Here is a 10,652-nt window from a genome sequence, read left to right on the forward strand (position 1 = left end):
TTTTAAACATCTTCATCGGACCATCATTTCCAGACTCTCAAAAAGACAGCACATTACACTATCACCATTCCGATTGGGGTGAAATGAAAATAAAGCTACAAAATTTGCTATTTTCCTCACGATACAAGAATAATCCTACTTTTAAGTAAGTACATTATATACGATGCATTTGGTCAGCAGTGACGGTGAATTTATTTGCTTTACTACTAGAATCCTTGAGGATTTTTCGAGCGCAATGTGAAGCAAAACATATAAAAATGTGAGATTGTGGAATAACATTATGACATATTAAATGGTGGTAGTGTTACTAGATAAGCATTCGAAGGCATGAAATTCTTAAATGCAAAGGCAAGGTATGGGTGATTTTGCAAGTTATCCACCACCCACAAAAATGGTATCCTTCTCGAGAAAAACTATGTTGACGATAATTAACCTTAATTAACCCTTTATCATTTACACTAGTCACGTTTTTCCAAAAATAATTTTAAATAGGAAAAAAAATACATGTAAAATTCTATATTAAAATGTAGCTTTGAGCCCATTTTCAATTTTTTCTTATAAAAGCATAAAAACGCATCACTAGGCCCTCTATCTTTGGAAGAGACTCGTAATTGATAATAAGCTAACTAATATTTGATATAAATGTGTAAGCTAGATAGTTTTCGGCCAGTAAACTGAGTATGAGGGACAGTGAAACACGGTATTGACCTTTGGCTCCTTTCTCCTTTTAATTTCCTAAGCCGACGTTTCGGAGGGGTTTTCCTCCTTCTTCAGGTATAGAAATTTTGGGGAAAAAATTGTCACAAATATCGTTACACTGAGCACAGTTCGGACTTTGCACGAGAGACAATTTCTCCAACAACATCCAACAAAGGACAACTTTGTGCTCAGTGTAACGATTTTTGTGACAATTTTTTCCCCAAAATTTCTATACCTGAAGAAGGAGGAAAACCCCTCCGAAACGTCGGCTTAGGAAATTAAAAGGAGAAAGGAGCCAAAGGTCAATACCGTGTTTCACTGTCCCTAAATGTGTGAGCTTTTTAGAAAAACCAAAAGAAATTCACAATATTCGAAGGTATGAACGTTCAAAGGGAGAGTACTTTCCCCTATAGGTTTTGCTCAAGTCCTGAATGTCTCAAAATCCTAAATGGAAAACAATTTTAGTAGTACTTTGGAATCTAACAAATTAATTGCTTCTTTTAATTAGAAAATTTAGAAAATTAGAGTAGTTAAGTTGATTAATGCCCTAGACACACTTACGGCTTTAGCCGAGAGACGGCTGAACGTAATTATAATCAAAATAATGCTTTGACTAAATTCCCTAAAGTTAAAGTTTAACTAAGTCGTTTCTCGATTTAAGCCTAGAGACGGTTTAAAATTACATTAACCCTTTAACGACGAGACACGTTTTACGGACTGAAAATCAACAATAAAAATTAAACTGAGAAGCATAATCAATGACAAGTATTACATCTAACCTTGGAAAGTCTAACAGAGTCTGATTCGGTGTATTTTGTGCTTCTATGTTTCTTCTTGTTTTTTCTATTACTTAAAAATTTAAGTAATTTGTCTGACAATACCAATGAATAATATTTTTCGCTTTAATGAAAAATATTATGTATGAGTATTGTATTTTTTATTGCCAAAAGGTTTTTGCTTAAAATAAAATTAGAAGTATAAAAAATAAATAAAATCAATAATGAATTTTAAAATTTTAAAATTCGCCATATTTGAGCTTAAATATTTACTACATAGTAAATAGCTAGAGACTTGCTAAAAATATTCTAGATTCCTTCAACCTTCTACTTTACAATTATGTGTAGACATAAGAAAAAATTAACTTTGGGTAGTCAGGAAAAATTATTTTCTTTATGGGACACCGGTGTTCCAATCGTCCTTAAAGGGTTAAGCCGTCTCTAGCCTAAAATCGTAAGTGTGTCTACGACAAAAACCTTAGATCAGAAACCCGTATATTACAAAAAAATATCAAAATTGTTTTATCAAGTGCATTGAGCAGTTGTTTAACAATCCTTTTTTTTCTAACAGAGCGACTATTAAAGAAGACATCCCTCGAGGTTCAGTAGTCATTCGGCTTTCACCGCCTGACCTCCTCGAGACCGAAGCTCAGAGTCTTATGAATCTTGAAATTGTGTCCGGAAATGATAATGGAACTTTCGAGATTACAAATCCTGGAGCAACAATCATAACTGTAAAGTCCCTAGATCGGGAAGTTACGGATCTGTACCATTTGAGACTCATGATGAGTGAGAGGGGAATGCCAACCAGGAAAGATGACAATTCTACAGCCATCAATGTCTTCATAACAGTCGATGATGCCAATGACAATGCTCCGTTGTTCCAGGCTGCGACTTACGAAGCAACTATTAGCGAAGCTGCAACCCTCAGGCATTCAATTGCAAAAATTCAGGCTCTCGATGCAGACCTCGAGAGTTCTCCCAACTCAGAAGTTGTCTATGACATTACAAGTGGAAATGATTCGGGAATGTTTACCATAGATTTGGTATCTGGTGTTCTATTTGTCAACAATGAATTGGATTATGATTCTGGGGATTCAGAATTCAATTTAGTCATACGGGCTTGTGATAGTGCAACAAAACCCATGTGCAGTCTTCAGCCCTTCCATATTCAACTAACAGACGAGAATGACAATGAACCCAAGTTCCCGGTATCTGAATATCTTGAGTTTGTCGGAGAGAACGAACCAGTAGGGGTATCAGTTTTTACAGCAAGAGCAACAGACATGGATAAGGGTGTCTTTGGTCAAATGAACTACACAATTGTTTCATCAGCTGCATCTGGATACTCTGATGTTGATGAATCATGGAAACTGTTTAAAGTAGACCCAGAAACCGGGGTAGTCAATACTAATGCTGTGTTTGACTATGAACAAAAGAATCGGTATACTTTTACGATAAAAGCCCGGGATATTGGAGGAAAAACTGCGAGTGTTAGAGTAAGGGTGATGATTGAGAGTCGAGATGAATTCAGTCCTCAATTCACAGAGCGAACTTATCGATTTGTTCTGGCAACTCCATCTTCTGGGCATCTTCCTGTTGGATATGTTGTTGGTCATGTAACGGCTACTGACAGGGATAAAGGTCCAGATGGACGGGTTGTTTATCAACTCTCCACTCAACATCCCTATTTCAAAATGAACAGGACAACCGGGGCAGTAATGGTGAAGAAAAAACTGGATAATGCTGCTGCTACACTGGAAGCCGGACGAGATATCAGTTTAGTGGTCACAGCCAGTTCCGGTAGGCAGGGTTCACTGACCAATATGACAGTTGTGGAAATTGCTCTGGATCCATTAGGTGATCCTGGAACGAATATTGCCTCAGCAACAGGTTCTGGTTCTGGCTCAGGAAGCAGTGGTTTGGCTGATTGGGCTCTTGGGCTTCTAATCTCTCTGATCCTGGTGATTCTATCATTTGCAGCAGTATTTGTCTTTCTTCATATGCGCAATAGAAGGCATAAGCAAGTAACCAAACCCAGTTTGAGTGCAGAAACCGTTGGGAATAGCAATTCATACGTTGACCCATCGGCTTTTGACACCATCCCGATTAGGGGCAATGCAAGTGGAGTCAGTGGTACTGGACAGTTTGCTCCACCGAAATATGACGAGATACCCCCTTATGGGCCCCATACTGGCAGTTCGAATTCCGGGGCCCCAACAACATCTGAACTATCGGGTTCTGAACAGTCTGGTTCCAGTGGCAGAGGAAGTGCAGAGGATGGAGATGATGGTGAAGATGAGGAGATTAGAATGATCAACGAAGGTCCACTGCAGAGAGATACAGGCCTGCACAGGGGCAATGATGATGGGAGATTGTCAGGAATCTCAGTGCAAAATACCCAAGAATACCTGGCAAGGTTAGGAATTGTCGATAATCCAGGGACAACTGGGGCAGGTTCAACGTCTTCAAGACACTGCTCGGAAAGTATAGGTCCGGGAAGTGCTAAGGATGCCATTCTCCATCATACCTTGCCCATTGACAGTCTCCACAATATGTTCGATGAGGAACCTGGAGGAGAGTCTGATATCACGAACCTCATCTATGCTAAGCTCAATGATGTTGCTGGAGGAAGTGACAGGGCTAGCAGTGCTGACGAAGCTGCAACAACTGCTGGAAGTATAGGAGCAGCCGTAGACCACGTGATGGTAATGGGAGGCTTTGGAGATGGGCCAGTTGTAGGTGGTGGAAATACCGGGCCGAGTATGAATGGGTCCCTGAGTTCAATTGTACATAGTGAGGAAGAACTCACGGGTAGCTACAACTGGGATTATTTGCTAGACTGGGGACCTCAGTATCAGCCATTAGCGCATGTATTCAGTGAAATTGCTAGGCTGAAAGATGACACACTGTCTGTGCACAGTGGGAATAGTGGAGCAAGCAGTGCTAAGAGTAAAGGTTCCCTTCAGCATGCAGTTAAGCACATTCCGCCTCCACTGTTGACCAATGTGGCACCTAGAACTATCAATGCCATGCCAGTACTTCCAAATCGAGGTCCTGGACACCATTCAGCATTGACGGCACATCAGTATCTCCTGCCAAGGTCACCGATCAGTCATGATGCTCCCGGAGGTGGATTTAGTACATCCTCAGCCATGTCTCCGAGCTTCTCGCCGTCCTTGAGTCCCTTGGCCACGAGATCACCCAGCATCTCACCCCATGTCAATTCGGGACTCTCAACATCACATCACATGGTCTCCCTGCCGCGACATCAACCACAGCCAATTCAGAGGAAGACACTCGATCCGGAGATGAGGGTACGGATCTGATTTACCCGGTGAGTGTTTCCCAAACACCGTAATAGGCTGTGTTCCCGAATTAGACGCCAGGGAGTTATTCTCTCCCCAAATTATAAGTCTTGTGTTTCAGCAAGATCTGTGTCAAGTTTGTGTAAGAATTTAGATAGGATCTTAGAATAATCGATGGGCAAGGGTCATGCTAGAGCAGGACCAGTGTATAGGAACAAATTGCAGAGTGACATACAATGTAACTTTATTTATTAGTCAGTTGAAAACCCTAAGCCCATAAGTGTTTAGTTAAAGCAAAAATACTAAAAAACAAAAATGGTCATAGTCTTTTTAGGTGTGTAAATAACAATGTGCCTTCACTAAGTGTTTAAGTTAATTAGGTCCTCCCTCCCCAAAACAAACTAGGATTCAAATTAATTTGTATTGTATATAGAAACATCTAAGGAATTGTTGAAGATATCTTCAATCGAGTAACTTAATTGAGTATTATCTGAAAGGGAATATTTGTAAAAAAAATTAAAATAAAATTAAAATAAATAAATTGTAGAACTGAAATAAGACTGTGTAAAGCGTATTTGAAACGCCATAATCTTTGTAAATTTCACTCCCAAGTATTGTTAATTCAGCGAAAGTTTGTGTTGGTGTAAAGAAGATACTCCGGAGATGTATTAATCAATTGTAATTCCAATTAAATGAGCGGGATTTTAGCAGTTTTGAAACAAAATAAAAGAAAAAAATTAAAGCAGAGATGAGATCTATTTCAATCGGCAAATAAGTGTCTTCATTTGAAATCACGGCCAGTAGTTGACTCTCTCTGAATTACACAAAAAACGAAAATTGCTTTGAAAAAATAAAATAGAAAAAAAATGTGAATAAACTTTTGTTAAAGACAGAAATCCCGGGGAAAAAAGTGTAGTTGAAATGAAAATAAAATTGTAAAATTAACTTAATGGTGTTTTGTCAACGGCAACTGTCTGCAGCATTGTTTCTTGTTCTTCTGATTCTTGCTTCTCCAACTCCTTCCTGGACAAATGTTCAACAATTGCTGATGCATAGCAATCCGTCAGGATGTTGTTGGTAGTGCGTACTCTATCCAGGAACCATTCAACCGTAAACAAAATGGTTATCTGATCTGCAGGAACATCTATTGTTGATAGAATTACGACAACTAGCACAACAGCTCCACTAGGGACACTTCCAATAGCTAGAGATAGGATCGTGTGATGACCAATAGAGTTATCAATTCTCCAAGTCCCAGTTCAATACCCTGCATCTGAGCCAGGAAAGCCGAAGAGATCACCATGAACATTGCAGCCCCATCGGTATTCATAGAACATGCCAGAGGTAGGACAAACCTCGTGATACGAGGATTGATTTTCACAACATCATTCAGAGTTCTCATTGTTATGGGAAGTGTAGCAACGCTAAAAATAGAAGATCAAAAAGTGTTAATTTCATCATTCCTAAAAGAATTTCACAATAAATGTTAGTAATCTCTTTAACAATATTTATTCAAAAGAATAAATTTTGTGTATTTTTCCAAAGCTTCAGATTATGTTTAATTTAGGATTTAGTGAGGTTTTCTTATTTAATCAGGGCTTATTTTGAACATTGACTTTCTCTTTCTGGTTCTTTATCTTATCATGAAGTGGCTTGCAAATAACTCGAACATTGGAGGAAGTTCATAGAATGTTCTACTTATTTCAATTTAAGAAACTAAGCAAAACTAAGAGCAGAATCACATTGACAGTCAGATGCTCACCGTTTTTCTTTAATTTACGCATTTTTATTGCAATTCTTACGCAAATTCTCAATTACCGTATTATAATATCTTATACTCTGTGGCACTAGATGAAAATAATATAAGAAAATTGAAGAAATAAAACGAAAATGCGTTAAACGGTGAGCAAAAAAAACTGTACGGTTACTCGTGCAGTTTTTTTGCTTACCGTTTGCCACATTTTCGTTTTATTCCTTCAATTTATTTATATTATTTTCATCTAGTGCCACAGAGTATAAGATAAGTCAATACAGTAACTGAGAATTTGCGTAAGAATTGCAATGAAAATATGTACGTAAATTAAGAAAAAACGGTGAGGCTTTGACGATGACGGTGAGCATTTGCACTGTCAATGTGATTCTGTCCTAAATGGCAAATATTTCAATCCTAAAAACAATAGGGGTAGTAGTTAGCTTCCGAACGCGTTAGCTTTCGAATATTATTTAATCTTGGCTTCTAGGACTTGGCATCAGGGGCATGACATTTTCTATGTTTCCCATATGTTTCTAGCGCGCTGTAAAAACTTTTGAGTTTATTAGCTGTTTTCTGCCATTGTAGAATGAATTAGCAAAAATTACTAATATAAAATAAAGACAATTTAATAACGATGAGACAACCGAAAACCCCGAATTAGCAACCTACGTAGTTTTGAAGATATCTCGTGAAATGTGTACAAAAACAGGAAAAAATTACACTAAAACTGGCGGCATTTTTCAGAGCTAATGTCACCCCCCTGCTTGGCATAGTTCACAATTGGTGTGCCATTAACCTGCAATGGTTCAACCAGCAATGGACTATATTCGTGAATGAACCAGAAGTATTTCGGGGATTTCGGGCCTTCTAGATCCCGTTTCAACGCCGAAGTATCACACCACAGAGTATTATAATTCTCAATGTAGAAAGTCTCTTATCAAAGGCAACCTTCCCCTATCAAAAGCATGATGTTCAAGAAAATGTTAAATATTGTTCAATTTTGTTGTGATAAAAAAGTAATTTTTAAATACTAATTTCAGATTTGCAATGTAGGAAAAACTACATTTGATTATTTTTATTTGTTTTATTTTTGATTTTAGTCTTTACGTTCTAAAAGACCAATCTTCTACTCTCACAAAAAAATCACGAAAACTATTTGATCAAGGCACTTTTATAAACGTTACTTAATTTTTTTTTAGAATCCGATTTATACACAGAGAGTGAGAGAAATCCGAAAAAGTTTAAATGATATTCTGGAAATGTTAATTTTGCACTGCAGTATTGATCCGAAATCGGTGTAAATTATTATGCTTTTAATGTGTATTATGGGTTAAAGTTACCCTTTTAAATGTTATTTTTACCCTTAAAAGGTGTAAAATTAACATTAAAAAATGTTGATATATTTTTACACCTAAAAAGTGTTAAAGTGAGGAAAAAAAGTTAATCGCACCCCCGTTTTTTCTCATAGAAATGATAGTTGTTCTATGCTTTCAACTTCTTAGTTTCTAAATTTTTACATTAGAAATATTAGTTTTCAATTTTACTGCTCAAATTCAAAAAGAGAATAGGTACATAATCCGTTTTTTTTTTTTCAAATTGTCACCGCCCTAGAGCTTAAACGGTAAAAAGTACCAACTTCCGATCTTCAGTGACCCTTAATAAAAAATGGTTATCTCCAGACGATTTTTTTCCTTTTTCATCTAATGCCCCCTGCTACCCCTCCAAAATCATGTTTTTTTTTGTTTAATTTGTCTTTTTTGGAAAGGTATTGAAATTTCGAATCCGGCTGTACAGCTCTTCATCGGTCATGAATAGGCAATAATTGATTTTTTTTTGGAAATCATATTTTTACTTGATCTTAAATTTTTTCGTGAGCTAAAGGTTAAACAGTAAGATATAGACTTTCGGTCTTCGATAACCCGTCCGTAAATAAATAGTCGGACGGTCTTTTTTCTTTTTCCCCTTTTTCTACCTCTTCCAAAACCATTGATTCTTGGTTTTTCTCAAAATTGGTTCAAGCTTTTTCAATGATTTTCGGATACGTTTTAGGGGTAGCCAGGCGAACATTTCGTCTAAACATAACTGGAAAAATCACCATTTTGAATTATTGAGGTCAATCACTTTGAAGGGCTTATTTTTAACAGATCTGGTTAAATTTAGATTCTTTGGAAAGGTCTTGGCATTTCTTATCTGGCTGTAACAGTCCCAATCGCTAATGAGTTAGTCGAGTAATCGTAATTGATTTATTCTATTTATTTATCTTGAATATCCCTTTGTTGCGTTATTAATGTCAAAAACATGTTGAAATGCACAGTTTTCATCCCAATTTCTAGTTCGATTTGTGAATGAATTTAGGGCAGAATCACATTGACAGTAAAATGCTCACCGTCACCGTCAAAGCCCTCACCGTATTTCGTTGATTTACGCATTTTTATTGCAATTCTTACGCAAATTTTCCATTACGATATTACCTTGTCTCATACTCGGTGGCACTAGGTGAAAATAGTATAAGAAAATTGAATAAAAAAAGCGAAAATGCGATAAACGGTAAGCAATAAGAAAAACTGTAGGATTTTTTTGCTACAGTTTTTCGTACAGTTTTTTTGCTCACCGTTTAACGCATTTTCGTTTTATTTCTTCAATTTTCTTATATTATTTTCACCTAGTGCCACCGAGTATGAGATAATGTAACACGATAATTGAGAATTTGCGTAAAAATTACAATGAAAATGCGTAAATCAACGAAATACGGTGAGGGCTTTGACGGTGACGGTGAGCATTTTACTGTCAATGTGATTCTGCCCTTAATCGTTAATAAACCGATATTACACCCAAAAAAAAAAAAACCAAAACATCCAAAAAGATAATTCACGGTTAGCATTAGCACTATCTTGTGAGTTCGACCGGTTCGACCATTCTGCAAAGTTGGGACGTTTTTCCATCTCTTTTAATCAATTAATTCCCTTTTTACAAAAAATGAGATTTACCATATTTTCAGTCCCGTTTGTAGTAAAATTCAATTGGTACAAAGTACTTATCTAAACATTCTGTCTGCAATAACAAAAGCATCCTTAAAACTAATATTAAAAGACTAGTATGAGATTTACTTACGTTGAACAAGTAGCAAATCCTGCGATCACAGGATCGAAAAGTTGGATGTAAAACTTGAAAGGATTCTTCCTGATGATGACATAGTAGTATGCTTGAAGAACGATAAGCTGATAGATAGCTTCCCCGATACAAGTTGTTAAAATGAACTTTCCTAACTGAGCTAAAACTATGCTGAGATTTTCCACTTCTAGAATCTTTCCCGCTATAATACTACAAACTCCAATTGGAGCCATCCACATTCCTCCACGAACAATCTTCATTGTAGCTTCAAGAGTTCCTTGAAAAAAGGCAATGGTAGTCTTTCCACGCTCTCCAAGAGTACCCAAAATTCCTCCTAGTAGAAGACAGAAGAATACAATTCCCATACTATTAGTACCATCTCGAAATTTGAGAGATCTCTGAGATTCCTGAGCAGTGTACGTCTGTTGGAATGTGGCTCTGAAGAGATTGTCTGGAAATAGGTTGCGTCCGAGATCGAGAAAAGTGTCCAAGAGTTTCACTTGTGGATTAGCAGCAGGTTTTCTTGGCTCACTGACGATTACAGTGGCTGTGCTGTCTACTCCTGGTCGTATGATAACTACCAGGCACAGGCCAATACTTATAGCAATTACTGAACTACACACAAAGTAGACAAGAGTCCTCACAGCAATCTTCCCATTAGCTGCAATGTTTAAACTTGCAGTTCCATAGATCAAGCAAGAAATCAGCAACGGTAAAATAATCATCTTTAAGAAGCGCATGAAGAGCTCCCCAGGATATGAGATTAACATGATGTAATCAGGATTTAAGTGAAGAGCTTTTAGAGAGAATCCGAGCAAAACTCCAGTAACTACACCAACCAGAGTCAACACTAACATAAGATTCCTCCTGATCCATGACTTCTTGCCTTCCTCAATCTCAACCATTTCCACTGTCTTCAACTGAACTTCCACTCACTGTGAATCTTTGACTGCAACTAACCAATTTATCTCCTCTCCTGTGATTTGCAGAATCTCTATTGGGACT

The 10,652-nt window shown here is 37.2% G+C and overlaps 2 protein-coding genes across 2 annotated transcripts in view; one reads left to right on the forward strand and one right to left on the reverse strand.

Moving 5' to 3' along the window:
* Positions 1-5,728, forward strand: part of LOC129806726 (protein dachsous) — a 113,353-nt gene extending 107,625 nt beyond the window's left edge. Inside the window, exon 14 of the mRNA XM_055855498.1 lies at positions 2,047-5,728. Within this exon, the coding sequence (XP_055711473.1) occupies positions 2,047-4,804 (2,758 nt within the window). The 3' untranslated portion in view covers positions 4,805-5,728. The remainder of the gene's footprint in view (positions 1-2,046) is intronic.
* LOC129805776 (excitatory amino acid transporter 2-like) lies at positions 5,521-10,652 on the reverse strand. The gene is made up of 2 exons (XM_055853914.1): positions 9,648-10,652; positions 5,521-6,207 (listed from the first exon to the last, which is right to left on the reverse strand). Exons 1-2 carry the CDS (start codon positions 10,550-10,552, stop codon positions 5,988-5,990), a joined length of 1,125 nt encoding a protein of 374 aa, XP_055709889.1. The 5' UTR covers positions 10,553-10,652; the 3' UTR covers positions 5,521-5,987.

Source organism: Phlebotomus papatasi, chromosome 3 (genome assembly GCF_024763615.1).
Source record: "Phlebotomus papatasi isolate M1 chromosome 3, Ppap_2.1, whole genome shotgun sequence".
Lineage (NCBI taxonomy): Eukaryota > Metazoa > Arthropoda > Insecta > Diptera > Psychodidae > Phlebotomus > Phlebotomus papatasi.

Coding starts and splice junctions, on each gene's coding strand:
- LOC129805776 (XM_055853914.1), bottom strand. CDS start 10,552: ATGGTTGAGATTGAGGAAGGCAAGAAGTCATGGATCAGGAGGAATCTT. Junction 6,208..9,647: donor GGATTTGCTACTTGTTCAAC/GTAAGTAAATCT, acceptor TTCTATTTTTAG/CGTTGCTACACTTCCCATAA.